At 37.8% G+C, this 18,936-nt stretch overlaps 1 protein-coding gene across 1 annotated transcript in view; it reads left to right on the top strand.

Annotated features, from left to right (window-relative positions):
• Window positions 1-17,299, top strand: part of LOC135749924 (voltage-dependent calcium channel subunit alpha-2/delta-1) — a 67,737-nt gene extending 50,438 nt beyond the window's left edge. The window contains 14 exon segments of the mRNA XM_073814766.1: window positions 1,987-2,068; window positions 2,392-2,457; window positions 2,550-2,656; window positions 2,739-2,810; window positions 3,002-3,069; window positions 3,446-3,484; window positions 5,506-5,577; window positions 8,087-8,239; window positions 11,071-11,123; window positions 11,211-11,266; window positions 11,819-11,939; window positions 12,365-12,477; window positions 12,786-12,868; window positions 16,431-17,299. Coding sequence (XP_073670867.1) covers window positions 1,987-2,068; window positions 2,392-2,457; window positions 2,550-2,656; window positions 2,739-2,810; window positions 3,002-3,069; window positions 3,446-3,484; window positions 5,506-5,577; window positions 8,087-8,239; window positions 11,071-11,123; window positions 11,211-11,266; window positions 11,819-11,939; window positions 12,365-12,477; window positions 12,786-12,868; window positions 16,431-16,547 — 1,202 coding nt within the window. The 3' untranslated portion in view covers window positions 16,548-17,299.
• Window positions 17,300-18,936: the final 1,637 nt, after the last annotated feature.

The raw sequence follows: 18,936 nt of genomic DNA, 5'->3' as shown, positions 1-18,936 counted from the left end.
AATGCTCGAAAAGTTGATTGTTATTTCAGACATCTAACAGACTGACACAAATTCTCTCGTATTCACCAACAAACAATCGTTTGGTTCATTCGGTTGCGCCGTCATCTGTTTCCGCTCCGAGAAAAGGAGCTTTTATGTTTATTTGCGTAATTCCCTGGGATCAAAGACCATAAAAATTGCATAACCAGCCAAACATCGAGTTGTAAACACTCATACACGCTTATTTATGGCTATTTGTAACTGACTCCTCTTCGGTCCAGGTATTTTAAGTCTATGATTTCCTCACTGTCAAACACAGGCGGATCAGTTGAATTGTGTCCTCGAGCTGCTCTCAATCAGGTCCTAATGAAAAGCATGCAGCGTGCAGGGGGGAGTGTGCCAAGGGAGATGGAATAAAGTTGTACACCAGCTGCTCTTTCTGAAGTGTGTGTGTGCTTTGTCGTAAAGGCTTTGCGGTAATGAACTGCAGTGCGATGTTATAAAACATTCGGAGCGCTCGGAACGTACCAGCAAAAAAAAAAACGCGGACCTTTGAACAGTTAGTGCCGTCTCATACGCCCGAAAAATACAATCGTGTTCCACGTCTCGGAAAATTAATCTATGTGTTACTTTTCCAACCGCCTCCCCCCTCTCTCTTTTTATGAAGTCCTACTTCTTATGACTTTGGCACCGGTTGCCACAAAGGTCAGAATGTGGAGCCCGTTGTTATTCATGACCAGGTGTTTATGCATTTATCTAATTAAACCTAAGGTTAAAGTTTGGTTCTGTGCTCATTGATCCTCTGTTATATTTTGCTTCTGTGGTGTGGGAGTCATTTTGTACATTTACATGTGGCAGACACTTTAATCCAGGGTGACATGTTTCATGACATGCATTTTGACACTTTTTGTGTACTGTGGGATTCAAATCCATGACCTTGGTGTTTCAAGCACCATGCACTCGGTTGAGCCATCGGTTGAGCTACAGGAAGATATATACTGACAGTGATGGTTGAACAATAGTCATGTCAAGCAGTGTTGAAAGAGACAAAAATACTGTTGTTTTAAGACACAACACTAAAGCTTAAAGGCGGGGTGCATCATATCTGAAAACCAATGTTGACATTTGAAATTACCTAAACAAACACACTCCTACCCGAATAAAATCTGGACCTTCTTTTGATAGACCCGCCCCACACACTGGCAACGATTAGTTTATTAGACACGCCCCTTACTGCTGATTGGCTGTGTGTGTTTTGGTACTCGGCCCCACTCCCTTTTCCAAAGTGTTTAAAAAAAAAACATGCACCCCGCCTTTAAAGGCTAAAGTATGGTCCATGCTTTATGTGTACGAGAGCACGTGTGCATGACACAATATTCGTTATCAGAAGAGTGCGTGTGTACTGAACGTGCACGGCTGGATTTTTAAAACTTTGCGTCTATTGTATACGTAGGTAACGCATGCACGTACCGCAGAATGTTTTTGTAGCTCAGTAGATGCGTTGCATTTTTTCTCAATGCATTTTGTCGTCTGCGTACACATACGAGTAAAGCCCAGAGTATAGACTGTTTTTTACGCGCATGCGAATGTACACGCTCAGTCGAACGCACAGCCTTGCAAAGTATAGTTTATTTGACTCTTACGTATACACAGACTTCTGACGCATGTGCATTGCGACAAAATGCAATGCACTACCTAGGCTACATACTACATTCTCCTTAAGACGCATGTGCATTTCAAAAATTGGGTGGTGTGCGTACAGTACATCCGCACTCTTCTGATGACAAAAATTGCATCACGTGCACTGTATGGGGACCCTCTTGTTCGTGTAAAAAATGGACCATACTTAGGCCTTTAAATAAACTACTGTTTGCTTTGCAAGGCTGAGCGTTCGACCATGCATGTACATTCACATACACGTATAAATGCAGACTATACTTTATACTATGCTTTAAGTTTGCACACTGTCTACAATACTGTACATCTGCGTTTTTTTTTTTTTTTTAGGTAATACGGACCTGATTAACAGGATGCTGTTGGATGCTGGTATCACTGCCGAACTGACCAAGCACTGGAACAAACAAAGACCGTGAGTTTATTCGAAACATACAACAACTGCAAAAAAAGTAAAAAAATTGTTCATTCAAAAGTGTAAATTCTGTTATTTGCTCATCCCCTCATCATTTTAGTTCTGGTAACATTCTTTGCACAGTTAAACATAAAAGGAGATTTCTAAAGGGATGATCATGCATCTCTTACAAACAAACATACAAGACCAGAGTCAAACAAAAATAAAGGCATGATCATTGCTCGGAAAATTGGGCTTGGCTCAGTGTCATGTGTGCAGGAGTACTGTATACTCTTTTCAGTGTGATTGGGGGGACTTTTTTAAAAGTGTATGTTTTTGAACAGGAGCGAGAGAATCAGGGCTAAGTTTGTAGCTACAGACGGCGGTGTCACTAGAGTCTATCCTTCAAGGTAAAATTGCATTATATAAAGAACGAAATAACAGACAGGCTTATGGGATCTGGACTAAAATTGTTTATATGCGTGTGTGTGTTTGTGCACAGTGCTGTTCATGAATGGACCGAACAAGCAGAAACATACGAGTGCAGTTTCTACAAGAGAAGTCTGGATAATGATCTTTACATATTTACATCCAAACCATATGCAAACGGTAATGGGGTGTGTGGGGTTGTTATAGTGGGGCCACACTTTCTTTGTGTGTTAATAAACATTTTGCATTGTTTCTTTTTCAGAAACACAAGAGTCTGTTTTAGTGAGCAGAGCCATGGATCTGAAGATCGATGATTTTAGACTAAAACCTGCAGGTGGGAGTCTGCTGTATAGACTGTAGTAAATAGATCAGTTTCAAGATGTAAATCCTACTGTATAAATACTCTGCCCATCTCAGCTCATCCTGATCACACAAATGATAAAATGTGAACATTTATTTCAAATAGTCCTTTTGTCTTTGGACAGTCTGTAGTGAACTCAAAAGTGAACTTTTTTCCTGTTTCAGTGGTTGGAGTAAAACTAGACATACTGACTTGGATGGACAGCTTTATGAATGCTACCATTTCATCTGAGGTGAGATTTTTCTGAGATGGCCACATTTTTTAGCAATGGTAACCCTATATATTACAGTCATGGAGTAATGGTTAGAAAGTCAGGCTTGTAACTTGAAAGTTGCCAAGTTTCACGAATGAGAGGTTCCCTTTGAGCACGGCATGTTTCCCCCAATTGCCCCCAGGCACTGCAGGGATATCTGCCCTCTGCTCCGTATGTGTTTGTTCACGACTTACAGTGCGTGTGTTCACCACTTCTGAGTCACATTTCGAGAATGACACGTCACTTTTATTTGACTTCACTTGAATTTCTCATGAATTTTGAATGACACTCTGATTGTTGATTTTTCACATTCATATTCGTGTCTCTAATATCGTATTGTCTTTTTTCTGCACAGTGTGCTGGTGAAATCTGTGGGTGCAAAAGGAACGATGAGGTAAAATCACATTTATGCAGTTTTATTTATGTACCGCACAGTATACAGTGGCCAAAAGTGATGTCAAACTTTGCTCTTTATTCAAATATTTTATTAACTCTTTCACCGCCAGCGTTTTTAAAAAAAGTTGCCAGCCAGCGCCAGCGTTTTTCATGATTTTTACCAAAGTTAAATGCCTTCCAGAAAATGTTCTTCTTTAAATATATAAACATACAATATACCAAATGAAAGAACAGACCCTCTGCTTTCAAAAAAAAAAAAAAAAAAAAATGTTTCATCCTACCTTCAGTGGTTCTTTTGTAATCAGCTTTTGAATATGGGTAGGTTTCTGCAAAAACACCACATTTTGAGCAAAAAGCAGAGATAATTCAATTTTTGTGACGGACTTTTCATAGAGATCCCATTCAGAGCGATCTTTAAAACAGACACGGACATGCAGCTGCTTGCCATAGGGCAATACTTCTGGGTTTAAAAAGTTGCGGAAGGGCACCTGGTGGATAATAGCGGTATTGCGGAAAGACGGAAAATCTCGTCAATGGCGGCGAAAGAGTTAAAAATTTAGCTAAAATTGTAGTCAATATATGCTGTATTACCTCTTAATAAATTAGAATAAAACCCATTCTGTTAAGTTCTGCTCAAGCCGCGGCCCGCCCTGGCAAAGTTGATCGATCAGCTTGGTCATCTGCGGTTCTGATTGTGATGTGTTGACTTTACCCAGGCTGCGTAGACCTATCGGCAGAATCAACTGAGCGCTTGGTGACATAAAAATATTACGCATCATGCAAATGAACGGTTAAAACCCGTTCGCGCATTCAGTAGTTTTGTCACGTGTGCCCGCACATGCGCGAGTACTTGTAAATTAAAAACATTTTGGCCGCAGTCCCTTGGTGCCCCCTTATTGCCTGGTGCCCCAGTGCACTTGTCCAATCCTGTCTATGGATAATCCGGCCCTAGTCTGGTATCTGGAAAATGTGTTTTTAAACATAAATCATGCGTATACCAATACACAAAATAACGTTATTGTTAGCAATGGTACGCTGCGTTCACACCAAACGCGAATAGAGCATCAAATTCGCGTCTACCGCATCTAGTTTGCCTGCTTTAACATTTTGAAGGCATTCGCGCGTCTAGAGCGGAATAGACGCACATAAAAAGTGAAGATAAATTAATGCACATCCGAGGCGAAATCCGCTTCTTGTGGGAGGGGCAAGTGCTAGGCGGTTGTCTGTTTGCAAGATGGCTGATGTTAATTGATGTTGATCTCCGGAGGCGTTCTCAGTTTTGTGAGTTTCATCATTTCCTGTCTCTATAGACATATGAACTCGTGTCATATAACTCTGGGTGACTGCTCACTGACACAGTCGTTACTCCATGTTGATTATGTGGTTAATGTGGCACGAATTGACGCAAAAGTTCAATTTTTTCAACTCTGTGTCAGATGCGAATTCACATCATTCACGCGAACTAGACACGCAAATGAGGCAAATTTGCATCTACCGCGGCACGCTTAACACCTCATTCGCGCTGCGAGACCTTGCATCTTTACATTGACTTAACGTTGAAATAATTCGCGCCAGACGCTCTATTCGCGTTTGGTGTGAACGCAGCATAATAGGTGCTCTTTAATCTAACCTGAGGCTGATTTAAAAGCAAATTTACCCTATTGGACATCACTTTTGGCTACTACTGTATGTATATGTGTTTGTAGATATACCTGGCAATTATAAAGTATATGGACACAGTATATAAAACAGAGACATCAATGTCTGAGCTCTTCGACTGTAGCCATGTTCTCAAACTTGTGCAAAGCCTTCAAAGAAGTTTAGAAGTTGTTAGAGAGCTCCAACATGGTATAACGCCATTTGTTTTGACACATCTAGGCGTGGTCATTTCTGTGTCCACATACTTTTGGCCACATGTTGTAAATTCATATTAATTTAAAGCTAAACTTTTGACATTGACATCCATGGACTTTTTATGTGTGAACTACCCATTTATCATTCTCTCCTTTCTTCTCAAAGAATCTGGATTGTGTTCTTCTGGACGACGGCGGCTTTCTCATCATGGCCAATCAGGACGAGTACATCAGTAAGGTGGGCCTCTCTTTCACCCAATCAGAACCTCTTTGTTATACTTCTATTCCATATTACCCCCCTCTGACCCCTGGAGATCGGCCACCCGCGCCCCGCCGACAGCAGCGGCAGAGTAAATGTTTAAAGTTAAGCTCAGCGAGGGAAACCAATCAGAGCGGAGTGTGTGCAGGATAAATCACGGCCGAAGTGTTTGGCAGCAGGGCTGAAGCCTCGGGGACCGATCCTGCCCTAAATACCGTCTATTGGGCAGACTCTCCTGGGGTCAGCCGGGTCCGACGGGCAGACCGCACATTCATTACCGCTGTTATTGCACGAGGAACGCAGGGCGTTTTGTACGCTTCAGGATTTATACTGCCTTTGGACTGACTTATAGTCTCGAGCGCACACGCTCGTACATTTTTGCGTCTAATACAAAGCTGGAAGCTAACCTGTGTGTGTTCTTAACAGTAACCAGAACAGGGGTGTTTTTTTGTTCTCGCACCACGCACTCACAGTCAATATAACACCTCAGAGATTTTCTGGGCTCACAGACAGCTCGCTCTTTGGTTTAAATTATGATAATGTACTGCAGTAGGTTGTCCTAATAAGATTAGGACAGAACCTATTGGCCTCCCGTGAACGCGGTTGGTTCCTCAGTCTTTAAACATTGCATGAACACTATTGATAGTACTGGTGGAAATATACATGTTTTCAACCCAGAGACAGTGACCCATGCCTGTCATGAAATTATATGTTGTGATATTTTCCCATATGAGGGCCCATACAAAATCGGTGGCCAGTAAATTTAGAAAGTTTAAGTTTTGTTTTTGTATTATTCTTGCATTTTATAGGGTTAAGTACTCTCAACCTTTTTTTCAGTCAGTTCAATCCATTTAAATTCTTTTTTTCTATTCCATAAGATAGAAAATTTTCCAGCTGAGATCTCGATAAAATCTCAAATATTTATCTTCAGTGGTGGAAATTGCCAAAATGTTCTTTAAAGGAAATATTTAATATTTTTTTACCATACAGTAGATATTTCTAGATAAACAACCTGAACTCACAGGAATTCGTAAGTATTTTACAAGTCGGCTAATTTCTATAAATTTGTACGAAGTGAATCTGTTTGTTTAAAGGTCTGACTAGTAGGTAAACTGAACTCTGGAACAAATACCATGTAGAAAATAACACATATTTTGGTTTCCTAAAGATGACGACGATCATGGATCACTGCTGTGTAAAGAGAGGTTTGTTAGTCGATCTGTAGTTAACATTGTAATGATAATGTTTGCTTATTGTAGTTTTTGATACGCTTTAGCTAACTATTGTATAATCTTGTTATTTATTTTTTGTTTGTAATCAAAATAATAATAAAAAGACTGTGGTGTTTTGTATTCTTTGCGGAAGTTTACCAGAAGTTACACTTGGTCCACAAAAGCCATTGGTTTTTGTTGTTCCTGCTAAAACATCTATAAAACAATAATGAAACCCCACCCCTAACCCCAATGTTACGTCCATCGAGAATTGATTGGATCATTGGAAGTTGGGCCATGTTGCTATTTGCTAATCCCTGCGATCATTTTCCAGCCACGCTCTCGCACCATTCTTGTGTCTGGAAGTAAAGAGAGATTGTTTCAAGGAGGGGAGGAGATAAGCATTGATTTTTTTATCAAAGATTATGAAGGCACATGATTTTCTTTTTAATAATAATAAAGCACACAGATAAGTCATTTGTTAAAAATACCACAATATATAAAAAAGTTTTTAATTTCAATTTATTTAGACTTAAAATCAAACAGAACTGAGAACTTTATTAAATCACCTGAGCTATGAAAGAGCAACCACTGAGTAATAACATTTTCCATTAAACTCCAGTTTATAGTGATTCATATAAAGTAGATGTACAGTTGGTAATGTTTCTTAAAACTGATCTATGGTCTACTGAACTAAAGACATAACTAGAAGACATACAGTAACAGTCCGCTCAGAAGCATGTGTATTTAGGGCTTTATTTTATTATATTTACATTGCATGTAGCTCATCCTGGGACATCTGTAGACCAAATGCCTATTAAATAAGCATTTCATTGTTTTGTGTTTCAATTTTGTTAATTGAAAACAAGAAAATCCTTTCACAGTTCGCTTTTTTAAAATTATGGTTTATGGGTCATTTTATAAAATAATGGCTATGTTATATTTTGCAATGGTGCATGACAAAGCCATTCTGCTTTACGCTTGGATTAAAAGCTTCTTAAGTGGGTTTACTTTGCTAGACTTTAGGGACAAAATTGTTCCCAGAAGTTAACTAAATCTGACAAATGCATAGCTATATCTCTTTGGGAACATCCAGGGAAGCTTTTTTATGTATTTTTTCCCTCTAAAAACCCAAAATCTTTTCATCTGTAGAGGGTTCAGTCATAGCTTATACAGTGGTACAGTTACCATAGCTTTATATATTTATTAAAAAATCTATATGTTTCACAATACTGTTGATATGTATGTTAATGTTTGTGAACAATGTATGTCTTTAGATTGGAGAGTTTTTCGGTATGGTTGATCCTGGCCTGATGAGAAATCTGATGAATGGATCGCTGTTCTCCGTCATCAAAACATTTGACTATCAGGCTCTCTGCGATCCCATAAAAGAAACGAAAGCCGCCGCTGGTCTCAGATCAGTCTATGTGGTAAGTTTCATGTAATTACATTTTCTTTGCATAGAAAATACACAAAGCGATTATCTTGAATTTAATCATGTATGTTCATTACAAGTTACACTCCACTTTTTTTGAAAATATGCTCATTTTCCAGCTCCCCTAGAGTTAAACGGGTCTGGCGGTACTACTTTTAGCATAACTTAGCATTTTCCAGGTCCTGATAATAGTCCCCTGCTATTGAAAGTAACCAAGGGGACTATTTTCCGGCAGTGCATAATATCACTACGCCTCCTGCAGCCATGTTACAGCAGCAAAGTCCTTGACTATTACGCCAGAATGAGAGTATAGTTCCTAGCATATTAAAAACTTTTAATTTTCCGTCTGTCTTAGTACCCAATGTAAATACAGAAGAGTCAAGTTTTAAATAGGAAAAGTTTTAAAACTCTTTGGTTATTTTTGAGAGCGATGCTAATGGTCTAATCAGATTCAATGGCTAAGCTATGCTAAAAGGGGTACAGACCAGGAAATCAGCTGAATGGAAAATGAGCATATTTTCAAAAAAAGTGGAATGTCCCTTTAAGCTCTATCAGTTTGTAAAGTCAAGCATTTGCAGCGGAAGTCTGTAAAAGGGATAGTTCAGAACCGATCAGAACCCCAATCGACTTCCATATATTCTATTTTTCTACTATGGATGTCAATAGGGCTTCTGATCAGATTGGTTACAAACATTCCTTAAAATATATACCTTTGTGAACAAAGAAATTCATACAGGTTTGTAACAACATGAAGGTGTGTAAATTTCTGGGTGAACTATCCCTTTAAGTTGCTGTAGCTCATCTTGTAGTGCATGGTGTTCTCAAGCGCATGTGCAATTCTCAGGGAACGCAATGCACATACAAACCTACATAACTTAAACTTACTTTTTGAAGTGTCTGCCAAATGCATAAATGTAAGTAAACTGGTTTTGTCTATGTCACCACAGTTTTATTACCTCTGTCATAAGTCATTAGAAATGTGCATACTCAGCATGTTTTTTAACACATTAATGCTTAGTCAAGCACTGAGAGAGAGTGTTGTGGTTGAGCATTATCGTTTCACAACAACCTGATAAGCCAGCCTCACGACACTTTCTGTGATCCTTACGACTTCAGTTTTGTTGAACACGATGACTAAATCCCTTAAAACGGAGTCAAGCGTGAATCATCACGAAGAGACGCTTCCTCTGTCGTGCTAACCAGAGCAGTGTGCGCGACGACTAATCGTCTCCTGAACGTTTTTAACCATGTTTGTAGATTTATGCTTGCATCTGCTGAGCTTCCCCTTAATATCTCCCGTATTGTTTGGCACTGCATCTCTTCTGTCTGGCAAGGCTGAACGGGGTCCGCTGCCAATACAAATCAGGATGTTTTGGTGCTCCTCTGCTCCGGATATATGTACCTTACAAAAGAATGTTTGAGAGAATAATGAGTTTCTGAGCCTGAGGAGATGTTGTGTATGTTATTCAGATATTTATATTATATGTGATTAATTGTGTTTAATTAATTAATATTTATTGATGAGTATTAACAAGTTATTTATTGATAAATAAATCAGCATTGTATATATATATTACTTTGTATATAAAATGTTTTACAATGCTATGATTAAGTTTTATTCCATTATAATAAAATGTAGACAGAAAATGAATTTTGTGCAAGCCGCTTTGGATAAAATGCTTATATTGTAACTAATCTATAGGCTTAAATGTATTTTAAGCACTGTTTTTAAATTAATTGCATATATTTGCAGATAAAAAGCAGGAAAGACGTTACTGAGCAATTCCAGCATTGTGGATGTGACATTTTCAGTCAAAACATAAAATATAAATTCTCAGATAATGTAATTATTACCAATATATCAAACCATCTGTTTATATTTTCCTAAACCCATGATGATAAAGTCCAGACATCAGAAAAAATATCAGTCTATACATGTGTCTTCTATTTTAGTTTTTGGTTAACAACATACTTAGGAATTCGGTGAATTAAAATGCACAAACCAGAAGCAGTAATATGCAACAAATGGAGAAAGCACAGCTCTTTAAATAACATAAAATATTCATTTAATTTTTATTTTTGTGTGTGCATCGGAATCAACATGGTGACAGGCTGAATAAGGTCTTAAAAAATTATTTAAAAAAGAGACCTCGCGTAGATACATAAAGGGTTAGTTTACCCTAAAATGACAAATTTACAATAAATCACTTACCCCCGCATCGTTCTAAACCACCAAGTCCTCCGATTGTCTTCAGAACACATTTTTAGATATTTTTTATTAAAACCGGCAGGCTTGTGACTGACTGCAGATTTTCACAATCAAGCGCAAAAAGAATGAAAGACATCGCCAAAGGTCTATGTTCCATCAGTAGTTCAATAATAATATTTTGAAGCGACAAGAACACTTTTCAAGAAAACAAAACGAATGATTTTATTCAACATTTTGTTCTCCTCCTTGGTCCATCAGTGCACATTCACGAGCATACTACGGCAAATGGTGCTGATGTGACCTGCTGACGTAGTTGCCGACGTTTTTGTTTTCCCGCTTTTTTATTTAAGCCATTATGCAAACAATACTTAAGCAGCCCGTTTAAATGCGCAATTTACTTGCATTTTCGCTTAATACCCAAAATCATTAGGATATTAAGATTATGTTCATTTTGGAAAACTTTAAAGGCAAATTTCTCAATATTTACAAGCCTCCAATCTCTTAAGTATGTCATTCTTTCTTATGTAGACTTTATAAAAATCTGTTAATGAATAATTAATCTAAATTAACATGCTAACTTGACAATTTTGGTTTAATGCATTGTTTGTGTCTTTTAGCCCACCATAGCTAATATCTTGAACATTGGTTGGTGGGCATCTGCGGCCGCCTGGTGAGTGTACCAATAGCAGGTCATTTAACATCACGTGTCATATAATTTTCTGTGACATATCCATCATTGTTTGTTTTGTTTATTCAGGTCAATGTTGCAGCAGTTGTTTGTCAGCCTTACATTTCCCAGTTTCCTTGAGGCAGGTAAGAGCTCGATGAATCGCCGTCAAATAAAGATTATGCTATTGCCGTCTGGAGATTTCACATGTTTTTGTCTTATTGGCGGGTTCACCGTCAGACTGATTTCATTCATGTGTAAAGCTTGGTCACATATTCACTGGATTATTTCAGAATGTCACAGACAATAAATATGATGGGAACAGAATGTACATTTTGGCCACTTACTGTATATTTTGGGAAGCTTTGTATCATCATTGTATCAGTGAAAGCTTGCATGTTCAGTAAGGGCTTTTAGGCACTAAATCAAAAAACAAATGTGCCCTTTTTTGTGTTGAATAATTCAGTCCAAAAACCTAAATATGCTGAAGTAGTTCATTTTTTTGTTCTTTTCAATGCAAATATGTCTCCTTTCACCTACAAACCTGTAAATTGGGCTGCTTATAAATCACAAAAAACAGGGAATTGTATTCGGCACGGATTTTGAGGAAAGATGTAATCACTCAAGACAGTGTGGTTTTGGCATTGTGGTTTATTTTGAGCATGCAACATTGAATTGTACTTGTGTTTTTCACACAGCGGATGACAAGCAGTCTGATATCTCATCTAAGGAGAGTTGCATTACAGAGCAGACGCAGTATTTCTTCAAAGACAATGGGACGAGCTTTAATGGATTTGTTGAATGTTTTAACTGCTCCAGGTGAGAGGTGTAGGAGCTACTGTAAACTAGAGAAACAAGGAAACTAATAACTGTCATTTCCATTTGGGGAATTTTTGTGGCGGATGATTTGGCCCCCAGCACTTAACAAAATATTTATTTCTATTAAAACTACAAAACAAATAAAAATACATGTCATCACTTCTAATATACCTGACATACAGCTGCAATTTAGTTTTTTTTTAAGTTGCATAATGTATAACCTGTCAAACACAAAGCAAAAATGTTGGCACCAGACCAACATGTTATATTTAGTTTATACAAGGAATGCACCGATACAAAATATGTTTGTCGATACCGATATTCAGTCATTTAGATTTACAGATACCGATAGTTTTCATTTCTACTCCTTGTTTCAAATTATTGTGAAATCTTTATATAATAATTATTTGCCTTTCTGTCTACAGGCAGTTTATAGCCGAAAAACTTCCAAAGACGAATCTTGTCCTCATTGTTGCTGATGCACAGAAGAGTTGTATGATGTGCAAAGAACCCGTGTTTTCACAAGAGGAGAAGCCATGTATCCTTTGTGCATGTACTAATGCGTTAAATGTTTAATATTGGCATACACGATAAACTGCGTATGAGAATAAATTGTTTAACAGTTTACTTTACAATACTCTAACAAGCTATTGAATTGCGTGCACACCCTTTCAATCAAGTGTTCATTTAAAATCTGTTTAACAAAATTGTAAATCAAAATCTGAAAACGTTCTGCTGAGCTAAATCCCGAAACGTGTGTGGCATGTTTAATTCACGACTGACTGAGTGCACAAAGCATTAGTAGCAGAATAGTTTTGTTGATTTCTCCTGAACCTAAACCTACAGCTCCTGGTCCAGATCCCTGTAAGATAGCCCTGAACCCACGGCACCGAAAGGGTCCAGAAAAGTGCTTTGATGATAACGCAAGCGTAAGTCCGCCAATCATCTTCAACAGCATGACTACATTGTTTCATACCTTAATCTTACATTCTGCTATATTCTCAAATGGCTGTTTTCTTGCTTAATTCGCTGAGATCTACCAAACCGAGACAACCAACGAGTATTTCTGACACCTTCAGACATAATCAATGTTAAAATAAAGCCTTGTATGCGTCTCTGTGTGATAGATCTTTGTGTAGGACAGCTTCTAATCTTAGACAGACATACGGTACAGTACATGGCCCAAGTACGTGGAAACTCCCTAATAATTAACGGGTTTTGCTATTTTAGCTACGGTTGTTACCAACAGGTGCACAAAATCAAGCATGCAGCCATGCAATCTCCTTAGAAAAACATTTATAGTACAATAGGGTCCTTTTTAGCTCCAGCATGACAATGTGCACAAAGAAACCCCGATAAAGGGATGATTTATTGAGTCTGGTAAGACCTTGACTAGCCTGCACAAACCCAGACCTGAACCCCGTTGAACAGTTTTGGCATCAGTGCCCGATCTGCACTAGTGTCTCTGTTGAAGCAAATCCTTCAAACCATGTTCAAATATCTTGCGGAAAGTCTTCCCAGAAAGTGGAAGCTGTTAATGTCAGTGGTTACGTTTAGTGCACATTCACAGGTGTCCATTTACTTTTGGCCGTGTTATGTAACTCTGTCTACACACATATCTGTTTTAATGCTTTCTGTCCTTTTACTTGTTAACGCCCTTTGGTTTAAGCATTTAACTGTATGTTCGACTTAAACTTCTCACACTGCTGAATGTCAAGCATTTTTCTGCATGACTCTTCCTTTCTGTTCTCTCTGCTCTCTCTCTCTCTCTCTCTCCATCTCTCCTGCTGTGTATTTGGCTGTGTAATGTATGCTAGGATGAGGCCGTTTGTAGGAGAAATGCAGGCTCTCCACTGCTTTCCTCTCTGCTCATGTTACTGCTGCCAGTTTTCATGTGCTATCTCGGGTCAGTCCATCTTTTTCTCTCTCTCTCTCTCTCTATCTCGCTCTCTCACTTTCTAATTTACTAAACAGTTGCTGCACTTATGAGTGCAGTAGTGTAACACAAAATGCAACACATTTATTCACAGTCCTGTTTAACCAGGTACACAAGAGACATTGTTAACATAGCTACATTGACCAAACCACCCAAAAATTTCATTGTTTCATTTAGTGAATTAATTATAACAATGCAAAAATGAATTTCTCTAATCTCTGTTTTCTCTCTCTCTGCTCTCTCTTAATCTTTCTTTTCCTCTTATGCATTAACATTTTTTACTTTAATTTTACACAAGATTAACTAAATAGCTTATCTGGTTGCTTTAGGTTGCAGTAAATGTAATTTTTGCTGAGTAATTTACCAACTGTCTATCAACTTTTTTATCAATGTTCAGCAACATAATGCATAGTTTTACTTAAAGGAAAACTCAGCTTTCTTAAAAAAAATGCCATTTTGCTTACCACCAGGTCATCCAAAATGTTGATGTCTTTCTTTGTTCAGTCGAGAAGAAATTAAGTTTTTTGAGGAAAACATTCCAGGACTTTTCTCAATTTAATAGACTTTATTGGACCCCAACAGTTTAGAGTTTAAATGCAGTTTAAAATTGCAGTTTCAACTTCAAAAGGTCGATCCCAAAGCAGGCATAAGGGTCTTATCTAGGAGAAAGATTTACTTTTTTGGCAATAAAACAAAAGTACTTTTAAACCACAACTTCTCGTCTTGCACCACCCGTGTGATGAGCAAGCGCGACCTTATGTAATGAGTAAGCACGTCAAAAGGTCACGCGTCACAAATGTGAAACTCACATTTGCAGACCATTTTAAACAATAAACTGAAACAAAGACATTAATTAGTATCATTCCACATACAACAATGTTCTCCACATTTGTAAACACTGGGGTGATAGTTTCACATACGTCATGCGTGACCTTTCGGCGTGCTTACACATTACATAGGTCGCGCTGGTATGTTACACGGCTTGTGCAAGACGAGAAGTAGTGGTTTAAAAGTAAAAAAAATATATTACCGAAAAGGACAATCGTTTTGCTAGATAAGACTCTTATGCCTCATTTGGGATCGTTTTGAGCCCTTTGAAGCTGTGGTGAAAATGCAATTTTAAACTGTTGGGGTCCAATAAAGTCTATTAATTTGAGAGAAATCCTGGAATGTTTTCCCAAAAACTTAATTTCTTCCAAAGAAAAGACATCCACATTTTAGATGACATGGGGGTGAGTATACTGTCAGGATTTTTTTTAAGAAAGTGGAGTATTCCTTTAATGCATCAAAGATATTTTCAATGTAACGCAGTCCTATAAAAACAAAACTTTACACAGAACAACCTTTTGTCAAATTTTTTTCTTGGCGCGTCATGTCTGAAATACTGTAAGTAGACAGTGGTTGTATGTGTTGTGGTTGCTCCCTGTCTAATGCTGCGTAAAATAATTAAAATAAAAGCGAATTGAACTATTTGCGAGAGTAGATTGCATACAAAGTCAATGCAAAGACACAACTTTGGCGGTGCGATTGCCAGGAACACATACTATTTGCCTCAAACGACTTCTGCACAAATTGAAAATATTCAGCTCATGCGGAAAATTTGCATGACACAAAGTTAAATACCGCAAATAATCTAGATGCTTTGTTTTTCGTGTGTACGCAGCATAATAGTAACAATTGAAGCTGTTTTTGGTTGTTTAAAGCTGCAATCTGGATTTGTTTTGGCCTCTCTACTGCCATCTCTGTTCGAAACATAAAATTGCAAGTTACTTTGCATATTAACATTAACTCTTTCCCCGCCATGACGAGTTATCTCTTCAATTAAGAAAAAACATTTCCCTGCCAATAACACTTCCCTGACGAGTTTTTTCTATTAGATGGCACTCCTACCCAATTTATAAAAAACTAAAGCAAAAATTAATTTTATTAATTTTAAACTCTGTGTATGTTTTGATAATCATTATGAATCTGATCTCCAACAAAATTCCTTTACAAAAATGCAATTATTTCAGCTTTTTGCTCAAAATTTTGTATTTTATTTGAGAGAAAAAAGAAGATAGGATAAACCGTTGTTTTCCCCGGTTTTGTTTGTTTGAAAGCAGAGAGTCTTTTCAATTTATTTGATATATTTGTATGTTTGTATATTTAAAGAAGAAAATTTTCCTGGAAGGAATCTTGTGAAAATCACAAAAAATCTGGCGATTAACTTTTTTTTAATGGCTGGCGGGGAATGACTTAAAAACATTGAATTGACACTTCCTACGAAAATGACAGCTTTAATTATTAATAATTATAAGCTTACCATTATAAATCAAAGTAAGGTAAGGAGACAGTTTCATACACTGCTTTTTTAATGTATGCTACTTCTGTTTATTTTTAACCAAAAAAAGTAACAGATTGCCTCTTTAATGTAACATCAAAATAGTTAAGTAGGAGATATAAGTTAGGAATCGCAATCACAAGTTTTACAAAAACAACCTGATATTACAGTATTTCCAACATGACAAGAACATATCATTAGTTTCCCCACTGACTTGCCAATATCCTGCCAACAGGAGCATGGGGCATATTGTGGCGGGGCATCGGGTCTGATTCCACCTATGGTATCCATGGTCATCCTCCAGTTGCTGCTTCTCTGGCTTCTGACTGGACAAGGGCACAGCCTGTTATGACCTCATTTTTGAAACTACGAAAAATACCAACCGCATCCGACGACACATTTCAGCGTTCATCCGGACTCCCACCCTACATCCCAGGATATGAAAAGGGAGAGTCTCTGACCCAGGAAGTAGAAAACCAATGCCATGATCACTCACAGCCTTACAGGTCAAAGCGGGTCACAGATGATAAATGAGCAATGACCTTTGACATTTGACCTTTGAGGTCGCACTCTCTCGGCACGGGCAACGGGGTGGGCAGTTTCACCTGGGTGGGCAGACCTTGACACTTCATCTTCACTTTGCCATAGGCCACGTAGGTCCTGTTCTTTCCGATATCCAATCACAACACTGCCAACCAAAGTTCTGCCCTATACCAGTTTGCCTTCCTTTTTTGAACCTTTTGTCCTTCAACATATTTTTAATGGGAAATTCCTCAGTATTACAAACTGCACATATCAGACTATTACAGCCACCCTATGTGCACCGCTGAGATGTTTTAATGGAGCCCTCTGGGTTGGGTCAAAATACCGCCTTGTTCTTTGGTTTACACCCCATTATTTAAAAAAATGGACCAATGAGTGACTGACCCAATGGCAAAAGTCTCCTGTTTTTCCCTGTGGTGTCCACCTTTGTGCCTCTGAAATATCGGTTTCATTTCCCACCGCTATGTGTGTGTGAATAATCCTTCACTGTATTAATCCCGTATTGGCTGTGATTTTCTTCCAACCACGGTGCATTAAAATGCGCACCGCTGCCAAATGTTACCCTTGTGTGGTCTCGCTGTACTTTGCACTTGATGCCAAGCAGGTCAACAGGCCAACCGGGTTTTTTAAATGACGGCCGTTTCGCGCTGATCAAAAGGTGGAAATAGGCGCTGTTGCATGCGTGTGTTTTTGTGTGTGTTTTAGGATAATTAAGTTATTTAAAATGAGCAGAGATAGTTGTGTTAAAAGTTGAGTATATTTAATGAATGTGTTGAAATCTAGGCTGAAAGCTGTATTAGTCGTACAATTCATGACATTTATTGTTGCTGTTTGCTAGACTGAATAACTCAAAACGGTGGAGTGAAAAGCGTCCAATGTTTACAGATTTTTGGAGAGTTGAGGGTTTTTCACATTATGTTGCTACTTGTCCCTGGCTTTGCTGGTTTTTCAAGTTTATTTTGTCGGCAAGCTCTGAAGTCTGTCATTTTTCATTTTGTCACAGTCATTACTCTGTCAGATTTTCCTTCCTGTCAACGTGCCTTGATGTAAATGGAAATGTATAAAAATAAGGAAAGGAATATTGCAGTGCGTGCAATCTGACCCTAAGTGTTTTGCAGAGCAATGGAAAATTTCATCATTCCAAATAGGAAAACTGATGACCCTTTAAGAGATCCCACATTAGATCTTCCTGCTTTAAACACATTTGGGAAAAAATAACTTATGGAACAATGAAGAGAGTGTTTTTTTGGTAACAGTAAAAACAAATACAGAGACCCTATTGGCCATAAAATGTCATCTTACATTTTACATATTTAAAAAATGTAAAAATAAAACATATTAAAGGTGCCGTAGAATGGAAACCTGTATTTTCCTAGGCTTAGATGAATAATAAAAGTTCTGTACATGGTAATGACATATAGTGAGCCTCAAACAATATTGTTTCTTCCTTCTTTTGTAAACCTCATGCATGCAAAAGACCGCTGGAAAACAGGTCAATCTCAATATAACACCAACTGTGACATTACAGTCGTGATGTACGCCCCCAACATTAAATTAGATGCTATAAACAAAGTTGTGACTGCTGAGTTAGCGATATATGCTAGGGTTTAGGCAGAAGTTCTACTATGGACGTTAGGGTTAGGGTTAGGTCCATACGTTTTGCAGGTCCATACTGAATAAAGGTTAGGGTTAACCGTACTGAAAAAGACAAATTAACCACTCACAAATGTCCATTAACAATAAAAAAAATTTATTCCTCAAATTCAGGATCTTAGTCTGATACAGGCTCAAACATATATGGTTTGTGTACACACAGACAGAGAGCTACTGAAAGGAGCTGCTTTGTGAAACAGCCAATCAGAGCAGAGCTCAATATTATTATTCATTACCTTAAGGTAATAATATACCATTTAATTCTAAAGGCAAATCCTAGGGTTGGAAATGGACATGTAAAACGGTTTTTGGATAATTTTTGTACTTAATAAAACCATGTACCTTCTATATAGGAACAATTGAACATATTATTTCAATGCATTCTTTGGCACCTTTAAGTTTATAAGAAAAAATAATATGAAAATGAAAAAAATGAAAGGTTAAAATGTAAAAATTCTCTATATCGGAATGGTTTGCCTTTCGAAAATTCAGCAGCATGTATTCAAAACATCTTTTTTCAGACTTGGCCATCGCTCTTAATATTT

The sequence above is a fragment of the Paramisgurnus dabryanus genome, chromosome 1 (genome assembly GCF_030506205.2).
Source record: "Paramisgurnus dabryanus chromosome 1, PD_genome_1.1, whole genome shotgun sequence".
Taxonomy (NCBI): Eukaryota; Metazoa; Chordata; class Actinopteri; order Cypriniformes; family Cobitidae; genus Paramisgurnus; species Paramisgurnus dabryanus.
Note: the sequence above shows the minus strand (reverse complement) of the source record. Positions and strands in the feature narration are given on the sequence as shown.